Consider the following 18,918-nt stretch of genomic DNA (forward strand, 5'->3'; position numbering starts at 1 on the left):
GCCGCCGGTGCCTCCCGCCCGGCCGGCCTCCTGACCTGCTCCGTCGCCGCCGGTGCCTCCCGCCTGCCCGGCCCCCTGAACTGTCCTCTTGGCTCTTGGGCCGCCTGCCTCCGGGCCGCCCCCCTGAACTGCCCGGGTTTGGACTGTTGTGCCGTCAGCCTCCGGGCCGGCCTCCTGAACCTTTTCGAGACTGGTACCTGGGCCTCTGCGCCTTTCATGGGCTTTTTGTCTGTTTTCTTTTGGACTGTTGCTGGGCCGCAATGCTGTTGTTTTGTTCTGTTTTGGGCTTTTGCTCCCTGTATTTTTTGTCTCTGGCTCCGTGTGTTTGTTTCATTTCGGTCCCTCCATCCTGTTCCCCTGCCGCCCACCCTGGTTGGGTTGTTTTTTGTTTTGGTGTTTCGGGTTGGGCTGTCTGGGAGCCAGCCCTTTAGGGGGGGATACTGTTAGGATGCCTGGGTCGTTGACCCAGGGGTTTTGAGTTTATTATATTATTTATAATTTCTAGTCTTTGGGGTTCGTTAGAGTCATGTCTTACGGTTTGTCTCTGTGTAATCCTTAGTTGCTGTCTCCCCTGTCTGCTATATCCCCGTGTCCAGTCAGTGTCTGTGTCTGCCCTGGTCCCACATCTCTGTTCCCTCTGTTGTAGTGCCTGCATGCGAGTCTGTGTCTTTTGTTCAGTCTGTGTTATGTGTTTCCTGTTTTACTTTGAAGGTCTCTGTCTTATCTCAGTGTGTTCAGTTTACGCTTCCTTGTCTCGTCAGTTCTGATTTGCCCCAGCTGTGTTTCCCTCCTGTTGTCCATTCCCTGATTGCTCCCTCTATGTATTTAAGCCCTGTGTTTCAGTTTGTCATTGTCGCGATCTACTGTTTATATAGCTGTGTGTTTTTTCAGTCCTCCGGTGTAAGTTTATTTTGATATTTCCAGTTATGTTATATTTGAGTTTAACATTAAAGCGGTTTTGAGTTTAAGTTTTGCCTCCGAGTGTCTGCACCTTGGGTCCTATTCCTGTCTGCACACAGCCGTTCCCTAACACGTTGAGGATGTAATTTAGCCATATAAATCAGGACAAATCTAAAACCTGCAGGACACCTGTCCTTGAGGCCTGGAGTTCCCCCACCCCTGCATTATAAAGAGAAAGGTTCTGGAATATTACTCAATCAATTATTTATTTATTTCCATTTTTAAGTAATTTATGACACATTTCATTAATTAAATATATATGTAATTAATTATTGGCACATTTAATACATTATTTAATGATGTATTTATTTAATACAATTTTTCATTTCTGGCCCTCCATACTGGAAATTTATGGAGCATAGTTATAAAAGGTCCTCTGCTAACTGCCGCTGACAAAATAATCAGCACAAAAAGGAGCTTCAGGGCAAGGGTTTCTATGGCTGAGCAGCACCTGTAGGCTGTGTCCACATATAGATAATATAGTGGCTAAATATTATTAATGCACAGAAAGAAAAATAAATTCAGTTTAAAATTGCACATGCACTTGTATATGATAAATAATCACGTTCCAATATTGTCTGTGGCTGAAGTGCTGTGGTTTCTAAACGCTTCCACTTTGCAATATTACATCTTATGGCTGGTTGCAAAATGTCTAGGAGGGAAGATTTAATAGACTGTAATGTTGCAATGATGACACCCTATTACAGTACCATGGTTAAATGTAGCAACCTCTTTAAAATAACCTTTACAAGTTGTGTAAAAACAGAATGCATGGACTACGCTCTTCCTCACATTAATGGGAAAGATTCCAAGATAAAACATCTATACATTTATATCTTCAGATTTGAGCATTTATTTCACTGGCATTAATAATTATATTGTTATTCCACCAATCCATCCATTTATTTTTATATATTTAGGGTTTCCAGCGGGCTGGTGCCTATCGCTGTAATCATAGGGTGAAAGTTGGGGTATGCCAGGTCACCAGTCTATTCTCACATTCACACCTATGGCCAATTTAGAACTGGAGTCCATGCATATCTTTGGACTGCTGGTTGCTGGTGCATCTGGAATGAACCCATGAAAGCAGGTGGAGAACATGCACTGGCAGGCGGATTAAACGCCCTGTTTTGTTTTCTCTTTTCTTTTCTTTTCAGGAAGAGGCTTTTCATTTTCACAGTATAGTTTTAGTCTACCGTAGTGTGATGTGAAAGTAGCTCAGTATGTAAGAATTTTTCTGGATGCACACGTCTGTATAAACACCCACACTAATGATGTCAAAAACAAGGCATGGAAAGTTCCAATGCTTATCGCTCATAAAATCAGTATCGCATGAGTGAAAAATGAAGAAAACTCAAATACTAGAAAAAAAAGGGCAGTTCATGTGTGATAATGACTTGATATGGGGAATTTTGACATAGCTTTGTATCAAGAAGGTGGTCCCGAGCAACTGAAGCTCTAGATGTGTCGATAACCGCACTACATGAAATTCCCAATTTAGGCTCTCTCTAAAACAATGTTGCTGTTAAACCCCACTACAAACTGTCAACAAGACAACAGTTCTATATGTGAATAAGTTTACATTTACCTTAAGTGCAATACCTGCCAATCATTTTCATAAAAAACTATCAAGTAGCACAATTTTATCTTCCAACTCAAGCTGTATTTCAATGTATTGTTGTGTTCTTTTCGCCACAAAATTATACGTAGTTTAAACATGATTTTCACTTGGTTGCACGGTCGGTTTGAAGTTTGGTGACTTCATAGTTTCGTGCAAACATCTGCCCACCTGTGGCTGAAGATGAATTACAATCAGTGCCATGATGTGCTTTTTAATAGAGCCAGTAAAGGGCGCCAAAGTACTACTGTTTGGATTTAATGTGAATCAACCTCTATTTGGCACCATGTTCAGGAGTAACATCAGTACAAGCACCGATATTAATATTCGCCTTAACCCCGAAGAAAATGATTTAGTTTGCCGAAACAGTGTAGTGAGAAAAAATAAAGTGAGCCGTAGCCTTTCACTTCTTGTCACAGCTTCAGCCAAATGATGGTGCCAGGCACATGACTCAGTGGCTGTATGACTTATTTACAGTAACACAACAGAATAGCAGAAGTTTAGAACAACTGAATATCTGTTCTCAAGATCTAGCCTTTTTTTCTTTTAGTGTTAATCCACTATTATTTATTTATTTATTCATTTTGCTTTGCAAACCCAAAATCTTCTTATTCCGGCAGCTCCCTTTAGGGGTCGCTAAAGTGGAGCTCTAGCTGAGATCCTCCTCTGCAACACCAAACCGAAGGGAGACAAGCCATGCCTCCCTTCACTAAACCTCCCCTGTTGTGTTTTCCTCTTACCTGTGTATCCACCATCTCTCCTTTTCACATTTCCAGACCATCTAACCGAGCCTGTCGAACTATATCAACCTGTGTGTGTATATGTAGTAGTCAGTCTTTTTCTAATAGATGTTTATTTTTTGCTTTTAAACCACTTTAGCTTCAGACACACACTCAAGCTCTCCTTTTCACACAGCGTGTTTAATCGACGTCTCCAAACGCGTCAGTTGCTACAGCTATTTAATGGTGAATCACATTCACCGTAGGCTGCGCCTTTCAGTTTCAGTTTCCTTACCAGCTAACGTAGAAGTCTTTTTTTTTTAAATCTGATGAGTGTTTAGTCCAATTACTGGCTGCTACACCGCCGAACAGACATCGGGAAAGGTTTATTCCTGCAGGCCTACCTTTGATGACTGCAGCTCTGTCAAGGCCACGTGCTGCCAAAATGACTGGTTTATCCAAACTGCTGCTTGAGGCTTCGGATGAGGACCTTTGTGATGACTTTGTCTGTTGATGACTCTTACGGTGACAAACTGTTTGTGCATCAAAGCTGGAACACAACTCACGTGTAAGCTAAACCTTCCTGCAGCCGCTTTGAAGTCACAGCGACGTGGTTTTGCTTTGTCTTTCTGCCTGATAGATGTGAAACCTTATGAAGACTCCTTTGATCTTCCTCAGTCTGGTTTTTTTTTTTTTTTTAGATGAGTCCATTGCTGAAGTGATCTATCTTACAAGTACTAAAGGGTAAATTAAGACATAAGCACATAAATAACCTCATTATGATTTGGGGAAATGCTCTTGTTTGAGTCTGATTGCTACAGGGGTGTGTGTTATTTCTATTAACCAATGTGGACGCTGCTGTGTAACTATGACATCAAACTTTATTTGATTGCCTTCCTTACTCTATTAAAAACAAAAACCCCTGCAGTTTACTGAATACCAAGTGTGTGGCCAGAGCCGTGGGTAAACCCCTTGAAGTTAGGGGAACTGAAATAAGTGTGTCTGTATTTGTTCTTGTCTGGTGTGTAAAACAGTCAAAACTTAAATTACCTGCCCCCCACACTTGAGAATCGTGTATCATTGCTGTGCCAAAAAGGTGATCCACTGCCAAAAAGCGATTTCCGGTATTTGCCAAAAACTGATTGCCTGTATTTAAAATGCTATAAATGAATTGTTGGCCTATAATATGTGAAGCATATGCTAAATGTATCCCTATAATAATTCATAATATCAATTCATCTTGAGCCACAAACAGCATTCCTGTCACAGGGTAGAAGCCACAATCAAACTTATATACAGTCAAGCGCATAATTATTCATACCCCTGGCAAATTTTGACTTAAAGTTACTTTTATTCAACCAGCAAGTTTTGTTTTGTTTTTTTTTTTGTTTTTTTTACTGGAAATTACACAGGCGTCTCCCCAAAAAGTAATAAGACAATGTACAAAAAGCATCATTGTGGAAAAAATATTTCTCAGCTTTTATTTATATTTTAGCAAAAAGTGTCATGTCCAGAATTATTCATACCATTCTCAATAATCAGTTGAAAAGCCTTTATTGGCTATTACAGCAATCAAACGCTTCCTATAATTGGAGACCAGCTTTTTGCGTGTCTCCACAGGTATTTTTGCCCATTCATCTTTAGCAATGAGCTGCAAATCTTTCAGGTTGAAGGGTCTTCTTGCCATCACCCTGATCTTTGGCTCCCTTCACAGAATCTCAATTGGATTCAAGTCAGGACTCTGGCTAGGTCACTGCAAAACATTAATGTTTTTGTCTGCTAACCATTTCTTCACCACATTTGCTGTGTGTTCTGGGTTGATGTCATGCTGAAATGCTCACTGGTGCACAAGGCCAAGTTTCTCTGCAGACTGCCTGATTTTATTGTTGCGAATCTTCATGTATTGCTCTTTTTGCATGGTGCCGTTTACTGTGATTAGGTTCCATGGTCCATTGGCTGAAAAACACCCCAAACGCATTAGGTTACCACCACCGTGTTTGACAGTGGGGATGGTGTTCTTAGGGTTGAAGGCTTCTCCTTTTTTATGCCAAATGAAGGAAACATCATTGTGACCTACTAATTCAACTTTTGTTTCATTTGACCATAACACAGAAGACCACAAGTCTTCTTCTTTGTCCAGATGAGCATTTGCAAAGACCAAGCAAGCTTTTGTGTGCCTTATCTGGAGAAGTGTCTCCATGGAACAAAGCAGTGTGCAGTGTCCGTTGGACTGTCTGCCTTGAGACATTGCCACCAACAGTGCCCAGATTCACCAGGATGGCCTTGATGGTGATCCTTGGATTCTTTTTCACCTCTTTCACTATCCTCCAGGCCAGCACAGGTGTCACTTTTGCCTTCTGACCACGTCCTCTGAGAATTTCCACAGTGCAGAACATTTAGTATTTTTTAATAATACTTTGCACTGTAGCCACTGGAACTTGAAAACATTTAGATATGGCCTTGTAGCCCTTCCCTGACTTGTGAGCAGCCACATTGTGCATCCGCAGGTCCTCACTGAGTTCCTTTGTCTTAGCCATGTCTGTCCACAAACCAACTGCAGAGAGCTGCTGTTTTTCACCTGTTGAGTTGATTAAAACAGTGATTCTCAATTAATCAGGGTATTTAAGATGCTTTAAAACAGCTTGGACTATTTGGAATGATATAGAACTTTGGATTTTTCCAGAGACTGTGACAGTTTGTGAAGTATATGAATAATTCTGGACATGACACTTTTTGCTCAAATGTAAATAAAAGCTAGGAAATTTTTTCCCCCATAATAATGCCTCTTGTACATCATCTTATTATTTTTTGGGAGACACCTGTGTCATTTCCAGTCAAAAAAAACTTGCTGGTTGAATAAAAGTAACTTTAAGTCAAAATTTGAATAATTATGAGCTTGACTGTATCCTTTATTTACCCAGTTAAAAAGTCTCGTTGACATCAAAAAGGTAGTTTTGAAATGTCCAAGACATTAACAGAGATTGCAGCTAATATAACATCATAATTCTATAAAGATATTTTAAGTGACCAAAAAGGACTGGATTGATTATAGTAAAGGTACAATAACACAGATACCTCTTTCATAATTTCTTTATTTTATATATAGATTTATTTATAAATCCTGTTCACTATAGTCTATTTACTAATATAAGTAGACAAAACACATATTAAAAAAACACATTAAAACAATTGAAATCACTTTTTGCCCGGCTTACACACGTTATTCTAACACAGGTGCGACCTGGCCCTCAGAAGTTTAGGAGATAAATATCCTGAAATATCCAGAGAGGCACCAGCTTGTTCAAAATGTCTGTAAGGACATTCATCAGGGACGGTGTGTGAATCTCTTTTGTGCCATGGTGGTTGATAACCATGTTTTTAATCCCAAATTAGAGAATTAGGGAAAATTCCAAGAATTTCAGGGGGATGAAGGTCATTAATCTGATGCTCTTCTAACCTTGTAGTTGGTCTTTAGCATGTAACGTCATTCGAATCAGATGTTGTACACCATAGGACGTGTTTCAGCATCTTTATCTACAATACTATTTTTTTCACTTTTGCACGGGTCTTGTGATGTCTGTCTTTTGCAACAGGGGGTGCTGCAGACCCTCGCCTCCCTGCTTATTGGGTTCTTGCATGTGGCACTAAAAATATGATGAAGTGTGCAATTTGAAAAAGATTCTTAGGCTTTGGAAACAGGGGCAGTTGGCAACACAAATGGTGAGGCGGCGAATTGAAGCTTTAATGAAGTGATGCATCAGGCAGCAATTACTCACACATTTAAATTCACTTCATGAATAAGATCTCAGTTTTTTAAAAATTGTTTTTATCACTATGATCATGGGTTTTAGAGCATCACCCTAACGTATGAGACTTATACATTAAAAAAAAAAGAAACTCAAAATCACACCTTTGCGTATTTGTTAAACGTACCACTCCAAAACCATGCCCACTACAATAAAAACTCCACTCATCTCAAGACTCTGGAACTGCAGAGAACAGTGAGGTTGATGGTGATAACGTGAGAAGGTTGGCGTGATGCTTTGTATTCCATCTGAAACTCAGTCGGATACTCAGTGTTGTCAAGTGGGCAGAGCTTGGTTGGAAAAAGGTGATGACAATGGGTATTTTCCTATTTAATCATTAAAAAAACCCTCAGTATTTAGAGTCCTTGTTACTTGCATAAATACATCTCAACGTACAAGTTCAATTACTATGAAGCTGTTCTGTGAGTTGGCTCCTAAAATATTTCTTTATCGAGCAGAATTCTTTCCTTACTTCACATCAGCTTTGGTAAAACCTTTGGCACAGAGAGTGTAACTTCGATCCTTTGATCTCTTGCACTTATTTGGAAAACACTACCACCGTCACTACTAGTATGCATAAGAAAAGTAGAACAGAGCGACAGTGTGCGAGAATTCATAATAGCAAAAAATAAACCAGAGACTCTGTATGGGTGGCAAATAAATTTTTAATCTTTCTAGTCATCTACTTGACTTTAATTTTCAACATGTTTGTGTCAGCCTCTTTGGTGGATCTAAAAGCCACAGGGGATGTTTTGCTCAGGCAGAGAGTAACCGCTTATCGCTTAGCTTGATCGTGTGATTGAGTTATACATATATCTATATATATATATATATATATATACACGCAACACTCTTTTGCCACATACTATCTAATCTAATTGTCAGACGTATAAGGTTCTGATTAAGTCTTACCGAGGAACTCATTTTTATGTGTGTTTTTGTTTGGCAACTTTTTACGCAAAGTTACAAAAGCTTAGCGACCACGTTTAAATGGCCTGATGAAGTGAAGCAGAGGGCCGAGGCAGAGGCAGTGCACCACCACCTGCTGCTCCTGCATGGTCACCATGTCGACCATCATCTGAGCCAACCCCTGCGCTGGCTGAAGGGTCTGCAGGTTGGTCCACTGTAGTACTTTGGCCACCCTTTCACCCTGTAGGTCTTCTCAGCTGACACAGAGAGTATCCAGACAAATGTGGTGTCCCTGTTACAAATGAGTCTGAAGCTAGTATGCTGCCAGGAGAGAGAGATAAAAAAAGGACCATTCAGATGAGACGAGGATTTGGGTGTCTAGGTACACTGTGTTTTTCAGTCTCAAAGAAAAGTCTGTTGGCCCTTGATGGTTAACGTAAGGATTTCAGTTGCAAGGCCACCACAGTGAAATGTGTGTACAATAAAGATTGTGCAGTAATGCAATCATTTGGATTTGTTTTATAAAGTGCAGCAATTATATTACTGTCTTCAGAGGTTTAGAGGGCTTTGGAGGCAAAAGCGAGACTTAGTATAGAGTATTGCTTTCAACAGCTGATTATAAACAGTGAATATTGGAACAAGATGAAACCACAAGCCTAGACCAAGGCTTCACCAGACGGATTTATACCGATGAGTAAAACGCGGAACAAACTTCACAGCAGTGGTTTGAATAACGCTTTCTAGATAACTCTGTACAGCTGCATCTGGAGGTGAGGCCTCAGCAAAGTAGAACAGACGTGGTTCACTAAATGACGCTGAATTTGTTTAGAAAAGAAACACAATTAAATGCACTTCACTTGCTCAACTGTAGACTTCCTTTAAGGACTGCACAGTGCATAAAAAATATCATGTTTCATTTTTGCTCTTACTGATCATTAAAGACTGTGAAAACAGTAACTGCTGAGATAGTTTAATCCAAATTATCTGGAAAAAACGAAAAACAAAAACCCAGATGTTTCAAAGGATTAGTCAGATCTCATTCACTGTTCACAAGTGTCTTTTAAGCACAAAGTCTTTCACATAAATCAGGATGCACGCATGCACGACCCTCGTGATAGTCTTACAGGAAGGAAACACGTCAACACTGTTTCAGTTTTGTCCCTTCATTTGTGCCCAAGCTGCATTTTCTCACATCTACTAACATGTGTGTTTGTGGTGTACAGAAAAAGAACAGAGCGATGAGGGTGCTAAACTGGAAAAAAAAAAAAGTTGCAAAAATGCAAGTACAGATGCAGCGTGGTCTTTAAATCATCTATGAAACAATTAGCAGGAAAAGTAGCTTTTAATGACTGGCTGGTTTTCAGGCTCCTTTTCAGATTTAACTGAAAGCTTTAAAGAAAATCTCCTGAAGTGTTAAACTGATGCTGAATCTGAGTGGAACATATGGAAATGAGGGTCATTATCAGTAGTAAATTCAGGTTGGTGTCTTCATGTGAATACTTTCCAGTGGTCATACTCAAAACTTATGTAGGTGTTCCTCATAAGACAGACTACTCACACACCAGATGTCAAATGGAAATACTTTATTTATTAACAAATCTGTTTGCTTTCATCTCCTATTGAAAGAAAATAGGAGTATATACTTTATCTGTATATACTTTTAAACTTAAGTATAACAACATTAGTTGTATAGACAAATATTTAGATCAAAACCAAAATAAATACTTAGAAAATGCTGAAATTAAATCAGCACTTTAGTGTCAAGTGACTCCCCCATTATCAACAAAACACACAATACTTCTTTCTGCATGTGGTTCATTTAATGTCACTGCCTTTTTTAAGGTGCCATTCACGAGAATGTGCACCATTTCCCTGTTTTTACCGTCAAAGATCATATTATGCAGAGTGCAGTTATTGTGTATGATAGAAATAACATTCGATATATCAGTCAAGTAAAGTAATGAGTAAGTTTCACTTCTGCTTGAGATGTTTACATTCAGTTGTGTACAATTTCAATATAGGACACAATGCCCAACACCCCAGATTCTTTAGATTTTGTATAGACCAAAGAAGTTGCCATAATGCGAGTGACTAAGATATCTTGGGTGGGATACATTCACATAAACTCTGTCATATTTTTCCAAGAGCTGGATCGAGCCGAGGTAACTCTCTTTGGTCCACGAGTGGCTCGTCTGCTGAGGGCAGAAACCCCCCCTGTGGGCTGTCATCAAAGTCAGAGGTAGGGTACGTGTTGCTCTCCTCACAAACACAGTGTGATCAAATGAGGACGTAGGTGAGCATTGCTTAAAGATCAACTCAACCCGTGAGTAAATGTGGTAGATTCCGGTCTCATTGACCTGCAGAGCACCATCTGCAGTGAGATAAGCCACTGCTCCGGAGATGAATGCCTGACTCGTCCTCGAATCCCATCTTAAAGTCTTAGGGTGTTCCTTATTCTCAATTCGCCCTGCCAAATGAAAGATCTGATGTTAACAAATGTGCAGTTTGTAACAATCAAAGAGCATGGCTTAAATTTAAAAAAGACATACCTATCACATGTGCTGCAGATCTTTTGCTTTTGTCCTGACCATTAAGGCCAGATTCATCAAGACCTGAAACAACACACAGATTAGAGTCACATCATCTTTTCTTATCCTTTAATGGGAAAAAAAAAGCTGTGTGATGAGAGAGACCTACCGATTTGCTTCTGGGGTGCACTAAACTCAGCCGCAGGTTGGTTCACCTTCAGTAAAACAAAAGTGACATAGAAGTCTCAATACCACATCATAGACGCTGTGTCTCAGTGCTTATTTCTAAAACTTGCAGAGAGAGGATATCCTGTCTCACTGGACTGGTGACCACAGATGGAACAATGAAGCCCTTGGTATGCCTTTTAAATGTCAAGGCACAGCTAAAGAATAACACATCTGTAAACAGTGCCAAACTGAGTAGTTAATTAATTAGTAAACTTTGCTGGTCTGCTAAACTTTCCAACTACTCTTCCATTCTCCCACCTTACACCTACCTATCACCCCCCCCTCTATGCATGGGTGACAGTAGTCACCTTTTTCACTTTTGGTGCATGTCACCAATTAACACATCTGAAAAACCAAAACCGAACATAAAGGAATGTTACTAAAATTATGTCTTTGCAAATGTTACTTACTCCCCTGCTTTGTTAAGAGTCATCACATCATTACTGTATCTCTTTCTTGATTGCACTAATCATTAGCTTATTAACTCACTGTAAGATCGTTGGATTTGTTCATTCTTATGAATTTTCCATGTTAGTCCTTACCTCTCCATCACTGTTCCTCAGTTGGTCCTCTAGCCTGGAAATCTTAAAGGCTTCAAATCCCAGGGCTGCAAACACGAGCAGAAACAGAAAGAGCACGACCAATGCCAGCCCGGGGCTGATTCCCATGCAGCCCTTACTCTTCCCACGGCTCTTCATTCTCTCCTGGGCAGGCGGGAAGGACCAGCAGGGTATAAGACTTGGAGGCTGAGCAGAATCCTGCTGTCTTCCTCCTCCTCCTCCATCCACAAGAAACATTTGTGGAAATGGATAGTTCTGCTCAAAGTTCACGGTGCAGGCCATACCACTGATCTGTGATGTGTGACAGATATGTGCATCTATGTCCTCTGCAAAAAGGAGGTGTGTGCTTCTGTCTGAGCACCTCTGACTTAAAAGAAACTTCAGCTGTCAAGGCATTCACCACCTACAACCCGCCCACGCATTGAAGAGAGCATGTCATTTTACATTAAAAAATTTAACCACTGCTTATTTCCTCTGGGTTGTTTTGAGTTTGTTTGTTTTTTTCAAAATTTTGCCATGTAACTTATTATTTAAACGTTATCAAATAATTTGGTTTTTCTATGCTTCATAGGTCAACTATATGAGTGTACTGTGCAACTAAGTTTGAGAAGAAAGGAAGTTAGAGGTTTCAATTGACCCTCACCTCACTAACCACCTTACAAGTCACTTGAGACGTGAAACTTTTTCACAAATTCCACAAAAGGAAAGATTGAGCAACTACAATCACCTGCACTGGATGTTAGAAAAGTGTAAAAAGTCTAGCTGCCCAGTTGACATAGTTCTGAGCTTCTTTACTGGCCTTTCTGGTTTGACAAACTGAAACTTGAAATTTGAACCAGAGAGAGATGTCGCACAAATCTGAATCGTTTTAGAGAATAAACACGTCATTATCAAATGGTATTTTTCCTTTGATTTAGTCTTAATGAGACACAGTCTGTTAGTAAACAGTGATACAGCAGTTTCAATAGCACACAGAGTATTCTTGGTGGGATGATTGTGCTGCCACATAAAAGAACGCACATCTCTGCACTGGCTTTCCTGCCGTCTGCTTGTGAAGACTTGACAGCAACGATACTTCAGAGGTGAGACTCAACCCCAACCAATACCTCAGAGATGGGCTTCCAGGAAAGCTGAACACACACTGCTGCTCAGTACATTGTTAATAGCGTTGTGGTCTTACTGACATTTTGGGTTGGTTTGCTAGGATATGGAGCAAATGCGCCTGCCATCTCATAGTTGTGGGTGCAGCAGTTTCCATTATCTATTATCTTTCAATCACAAAATTCTGCTTACAAGCACAAGTAACCCCTATTAGTGGGCTTTTGGGACAAAAAAAAAAAAAAAAGTGTCTTTCGAGTTTCGACCTTGCAGCTGAGAGAGCTGCAAGGCATTTAGAACTGCATCGAAGCAAATGATTTACATCAGCTGTGAATTCAACTAATAACGTCCATTGTCTAGATTCTGTAGTCTTTATCTTTTTTTGGTATTGGTATATTTTAATCAGTTCGGTGCAAGCCCTCAGTCCTGTCCACAACTGTTTAATTTTTCCAAGTTCATGCAGAGACAGTGGGAACTCCACCATAAAGTGTGCAATAGGTTCGAAGTAAAATGGCAACTACGTCACACTTAACCATAAATTGCACAGACTGCATTTAGTCTACAATCTGTTTCCCAGAAGTGTCATGCTGAAAGCGGTCCTCGCAGCAACAGTAGCAACAGCTTTAGCAGCAAAGAATGGGTTAGGTGGGAGGGTGGGGTTTTGGGGTCTAACCAGGCCGTCTACGCGGCTGCTCCAGTTAATATAACCTGAAAGAGAAGACTAAAATGAATCACTGAAACAGCAAATGACTCTATCAATTAGTTGGTTTCTCACACATTCTTCTGTTGCATAATGGAAGTTGATGTGGTCAGGATGACTGACTTTGCACAGAAGTGCCTGAAAATGACAATGAACTTCTCTACCTGAAATCAACGACATTACTCATCCTCTTTGGAAACATGCAATTTCCTTACACAGCAGGTTTTGTAACTTTTTCCTAAAATACTTCATAGTTTTCATAAATGAAGCTATTGTTATGACATTATATGACAACAGACATTTATATGCTAATATCAACTTTGGATGGATGTGCTGAATGAACACAAGAGATGAAAGAGTTTTCAATAAACCATTGTATTATAAAATATGTAATATAAAAAACAAGTTATGTGTCAGAGTCATCATCAGAAGAAGAATAACAGTCTAGTCCCAAGACATGACCAGTCCTTTCCTCCATTGTCTCAATGTTGGATGACTTCCCAGGTATCCTCCCTGGTGCTCCACAGTTTGAGTTATTCTCTTGGAAGGCAGCTTTCTGCCCAACAGTCTCTGATACCCCATCTTTGCTTTTCTCTGAATATATTTGCCTTGATAGGGAATTATTAAGATTTGGCAAGCCACACTGCAGGATCCTGGCAAGACTCTGCGTTTGAGAGGAACTAGGCTGAACTGGTGTTCCTCTGAATGAAGCAGCAGCCACTGCCAGCCGAGTTTGATCGAAAGAAAGCGGCTGGTCCTGAACTGCGCAGATGGCCTTTGAGGTTTCAGAGACCAGCTTAGTGGGTGCAAAACATCCTGTCACTCTGCTAATAAAGCCACTTTCATTTTGCTGACTGGCATGGTTTTGTGAGTCACAGGTCCGAGGGCTTTTAACTGTAAATAAAAGTGAACACACGTGAGATATATGTATGACCGTTACCACTGTCTTAAAGCAACAACAAAACACACAATGTTAATTTAACAGGATAACAATTTGTGTTAAAATGATTATGTTTCTTTTTTTTTTTTTCTTTTTTTTTCTTCGAGGCAGCATGGTGGTTAGCACTGTTGCTGCACAGCAAGAAGGTCCTGAGTTCAATTCCACCATCAGGCCGGGGTCTTTCTGTGTGGAGTTTGCATGTTCTCCCCGTGTTTGCGTGGGTTCCCTCCGGGTACTCCGGCTTCCTCCCACCGTCCAAAGACATGCAGCTTGTGGGCATAGGTTAATTGGATAATCCAAATTGTCACTAGGTGTGAATGTGTGAGTGAATGTGAGTGCGAATGGTTGTCTGTCCCTGTGTGTTGGCCCTGCGACAGACTGGCGACCTGTCCAGGGTGTACCCCACCTCTCACCCTATGACAGCTGGGATAGGCTCCAGCGCCCCCCGCGACCCTGAAAAGGATAAGCGGAAGCGAATGGATGGATGGATGATTATGTTTCTCTTAAAGCTGAGAAGAGTACAGAATCATCTAGACCAGACCTTCCCAAAGTGTGGGGAGCGCGGGATGAAAAGGGGGGAAAAAAAACCAAAACGCTTCGACACTGCTAGCACGGGCGCCTACAGAAACGCAAAGCAGGAGATGAAGCATCGCTGAATATGTTTCCAAACCAACTTCATTCTAAGCCAAAGACTAGAAAATATGGTGAAGCATATCTTCCCTTTTGGCTTCACCTGCTCAAGTGCCGAGGTAGGTCTCCCCTGCAGAATTGGTTTTCCCTTCGTCGGGAGCAGCGCTGGGCTGTTTAAATCACGGACAAACAGTATCCCACATTCGTGATTTTTAGTTCACAAACACTTCTTGTAATGACTAACTACTCTTGACATTTTGGAGATGCTAGCTCTTTATACAGTAAAGTTACAGCGGGATACAAATAACATCAGGCTGATCCTGCCACGATTTGTTCCCTTGGTTCAAATCACGGACAAACAGTATCCCACAGCTGTTTATGTTTTCAAACCTATTTTGCACAGAGAGACGTTTTTTGAAAAATGTATTGATAGCAATGTTGAATATTATTACACAGGGAAAAAAAACAACTACACGTAAAATAATCACATCATGACGCCTCTGCCTTTGTAAATGGAGGGACAACTGCGTGTGTACATAAGCGTGTAAAACCTGAGGATAGTCAGATTAACAGTATTTTGTCTCTATCTGCCATTCTGCAATTCATCTCATGTAAACAATAACGTGGCTCACAGCGTGACGTGAAAAAAGGCACATATCTTTGACGTTGCATGATGAACTCTGTATTCCTCGTCCACGTGTAAACGCAAAAAAGGAGTTTTAAAAAAATCTCAGTTTTCAGTGATTGGAAACGCCGTTTACGTGTGGACGAAACAGCTGCATTTTCAAAAATACCCAACACCATGAAACCTGACCAAGAGGTTTCATGGTCATTTACAAATATTTTATTCAGTATGAACTAAAAGTAGCAAAGTTGTTACTTAGGAGTCACTTAAGCTTTAGCTTCACTTTTCAGACTTGGAAATTATGTATATGGTTTATCTTATTTCCATATTACACATTCAGACTGTATTTTTTTGTGACATTCTAAGATGAAATATTCTCATAAGTCAAAAAGAAAAACTATTAGTTTCACTCTAAGCAGAAGATTAACTACTTACCAATTCCTGGAGAATCTTGCATATCTGCTCTTCGTTTGCAATAAGCTCGAGGAGTCCATGGCTTGTGTTTACACGATGGATCAAGAACTCGTAGTTTGGCAATGAAGCGTTTGTACTCTTTCTCTAAGGCCTCAATGTGCAGCTGGAACTCTCCTATCTTCCTCTCCGGGTAATGAGAAAGTTGTGATTGCTAGAAAAACAACAACAAGTCGGTAAAGTATAAATACTAATAAAATAAACCCAATCTTGCTTTGTTACAAACACTCACCTGTAGATAATACTCAATTTCATTCTTGATGCTGGGGATCCACTTTTTCACAGCAGCAGCTGAATTAAGAGTAGACTGTGAAAGGAAATGGCTTGATGAAATTAGCCAGTTAAGTGAAATATGGCGACAATTTCATGACTTTTGTGTGTTTTGTTTGCTTCTTCATTACCAGCTTTGGTCGACGCTCATGAATATCTCTGAGGCGTCCCTCTGTAAAGGAAAAGAAACCAGTGTAGCCAAAGTCCATCTAGAACATAAGTGAGCGCCCCAACGAGGTGCAATACCATCTTAGATAAAGTGCACAAAGCGCCAGTGAATATCTTCATCAAAACATGGTCAAAGGTCACAAGGAAGATATTACTAATAACAGATAAATTAACTAACGAACAACAAAAATCCTGCTAAATATTCAGTTCAGTAGCACAACAGTTACTTGCCTTGAGATTCTTAGCATAATGTTGCCTCTTATTAATTATTTTGTTTTCCTGCAGAATAGCCCGCAGGCCATATTTTATGTGTCTGTAATCTAGAAACATGTCTGACCACTCGTCAGCCATCTGGGTCGACCTAAAGACAGTTATTTGGGCAGTTATTCTGAAGCCTTATGAAAATGACCTTAAATTTCATTAGCCATCTGGGCATAAAATATTTATTTACAGAATCACTTGATGAAAATGCTTCTAGTATCATCCACCCAACTTTATAGCTAGATATAGATAAAAGTTACTCCCCTCTTGTTTTATATCTGGGGAAGTTTCCGATTAAGAAGTACTTACTTGTCCCTACTGGGAAATTATCCACAATCACCTTAAAGCTTTTATGTAACAGTCGTCTTACGCTTCTTTTTTCTATTTTCTAACATAACAACAGGTAAAAATGCAAACTTATATTTTAGTTGCTTTTGTCTCTGGTTATCATCTCTGGGTTTCAGAAGGGATCGCTTATGGTCGGATATGCGTTTTCACGTGGGCTAAAGCCTGTGTATTAAACCAAGTGAATATGTGAGAATGAGAGACAGTGGACAAATAATGATATGCAGTCCAGCAAAACTCCTAATTTTTGAGCTTTGGTGAGTGTGTAAACTACAAGATTTCAATGTATGTTTTTAATTGGACTAGCAGCTGAGGGTTAGCACTAGTGTAGTTAACAGGCAGAGCTAGCTGCCCCCAAAGCGGCTTGTTTTTATCAACTGAATGCATATCGCACTAAACTTATTACCCGCTTACCCTCTCTCTCTTTCTGGAGCCACAGTCTGTTCAGTCTGCCCTGCTGTTTTTCCTCATTTCTCGCCATTTCCACTTCGTCCACAAAAACCGCTGCGAATAAGGAAAAACAATATCACGTGACACAAAACAGCCCTCACGTGATCTCAACCAACATAACGCGAGAGCAGCAGTTAAAATCGCAAAATACATGCACTCCCTCGTAAAACCAAACCCAAAATGTTTGTCTTGTGGCTCGTTGGTAAGCGAACGAAATGAAACGTAATATATGGGTTAAAGCGTGCAAATCAAGTGCATTTCTTTTTCTTTTTATTATTATTATATTATTATTTTTTAAATATTATTATTATTATATTTTTTAATGTATTACCTGCAAAGGAGCAGAAAACCCGAATATTCAAGCAGAATCTGTGTAGAAAATAGTGTAGATAACAATCGCCCCTGTTACAGATTTATTACATGCAAAGTTGTTAGACATAATTAGATATATTTTGTGTTGGATAATTATTAAAAAACAGACCTTACTTAAAAATATCTAATAATACTTAAGTAGCTTAAAAAAGTTCGGGCGATTTAAAATATAATTAAGCTACTTAAATGTAGAATTGCACTTTTCATAATCACAGACATTATACATATTCTTAAATGGAAATTATTCATTCATATATGTGCATATCAATTTAATGCAGCCGCTGGTTAGTTTACTTACTCATATACTGATGAGTAAATGTATCTATAACAATTAAATTGACATATCTGCAACAAAATGTAAACAATCATTTATACTGTTTATATTATTTCAAGCAACTAAGACGTTCAAATAAATTATATGGAGTAGAAAGAACAACATTTTCATCCAAAATATAGAACAGGAAAAGTAACAAAAAGCCCCTTTAAAAAAAGACAGTAGCGCATCATTGAAATACTAATATAAAGTACATTAAACCTGTACTTTAGTAAGGTATTTGAGTAAATGTACGTTAAGTTACATTCCTAATCGCTGTCATTGATATCCAGTGACGTTTACCACTGTAAGATTAACAGCACTCTAGTCCAGCCTAGTCAAGCACAACAACTACTGGCAATATTTGGGTAACAAAATACATCCTCAAACATATTCTTTAAATTTGTTATTTACATATTTCTTCACAAGCCTTGACATAATAACAGTCTAGCCTATGGGTGTGCAATCTGCTCCATATATGGTGGCCTCCATAATGTTTAGGATAAAGTCACATTTCTATAGTTTTGCCTCTGAAGTGCAGATTTTCAAATGTAATTCAAGGGTTTTCACAAAAATTTTGCATGAACCAGAATTACAGCCATTTTTATAAACAGTTCCCCATTTTCAGAGGCTCAAAATGAATAGGAAAATTGACTGACCAAGAGGTTTCATGGTCAAGTGAAACCTGTTTCACTGTTATTTCATGACAAACAAAGCAGACATACATCTCAGCAACACCAAAAGGCCAGAAAGATCACAGAAAACAGAGAAGTGAATAAGTTTGTATTATAAATTATTTCCATAGTTAAGAATAACAGCTTCGCAATATCTAACCAAGTCCAGAACTGTCAAGAGACATAAACCATGAAAGGAAATACTGAGAGTGGAAACCACTGAATACACTCAGGAACATAAAGGTCACATTTGAGTTTTTCTAAAAACGCCTG

At 39.5% G+C, this 18,918-nt stretch overlaps 2 protein-coding genes across 2 annotated transcripts; both read right to left on the minus strand.

Moving 5' to 3' along the window:
- Positions 1–8,437: 8,437 nt before the first annotated feature.
- On the minus strand, positions 8,438–11,683 carry faslg (Fas ligand (TNF superfamily, member 6)). Its single transcript, XM_085151791.1, has 4 exons — positions 11,311–11,683; positions 10,710–10,755; positions 10,562–10,624; positions 8,438–10,479 (listed from the first exon to the last, which is right to left on the minus strand). Exons 1-4 carry the CDS (start codon positions 11,608–11,610, stop codon positions 10,061–10,063), a joined length of 828 nt encoding a protein of 275 aa, XP_085007917.1. The 5' UTR covers positions 11,611–11,683; the 3' UTR covers positions 8,438–10,060.
- Positions 11,684–13,482: 1,799 nt separating this feature from the next.
- Positions 13,483–17,400, minus strand: LOC146490905 (uncharacterized). Its single transcript, XM_085151790.1, has 5 exons — positions 17,251–17,400; positions 16,194–16,234; positions 16,025–16,099; positions 15,757–15,946; positions 13,483–14,020 (listed from the first exon to the last, which is right to left on the minus strand). Exons 1-5 carry the CDS (start codon positions 17,315–17,317, stop codon positions 13,533–13,535), a joined length of 861 nt encoding a protein of 286 aa, XP_085007916.1. The 5' UTR covers positions 17,318–17,400; the 3' UTR covers positions 13,483–13,532.
- Positions 17,401–18,918: the final 1,518 nt, after the last annotated feature.

The sequence above is a fragment of the Neolamprologus multifasciatus genome, chromosome 23, assembly GCF_963576455.1.
Source record: "Neolamprologus multifasciatus chromosome 23, fNeoMul1.2, whole genome shotgun sequence".
NCBI classification, from domain to species: Eukaryota; Metazoa; Chordata; class Actinopteri; order Cichliformes; family Cichlidae; genus Neolamprologus; species Neolamprologus multifasciatus.

Coding starts and splice junctions, on each gene's coding strand:
- faslg (XM_085151791.1), bottom strand. CDS start 11,610: ATGGCCTGCACCGTGAACTTTGAGCAGAACTATCCATTTCCACAAATG. Junction 10,625..10,709: donor TGCACCCCAGAAGCAAATCG/GTAGGTCTCTCT, acceptor GTGTTGTTTCAG/GTCTTGATGAATCTGGCCTT. Junction 10,480..10,561: donor ATCTGCAGCACATGTGATAG/GTATGTCTTTTT, acceptor TTCATTTGGCAG/GGCGAATTGAGAATAAGGAA.
- LOC146490905 (XM_085151790.1), bottom strand. CDS start 17,317: ATGGCGAGAAATGAGGAAAAACAGCAGGGCAGACTGAACAGACTGTGG. Junction 16,235..17,250: donor GCTCCAGAAAGAGAGAGAGG/GTAAGCGGGTAA, acceptor TTTCCTTTACAG/AGGGACGCCTCAGAGATATT. Junction 16,100..16,193: donor ATGAGCGTCGACCAAAGCTG/GTAATGAAGAAG, acceptor TTCCTTTCACAG/TCTACTCTTAATTCAGCTGC.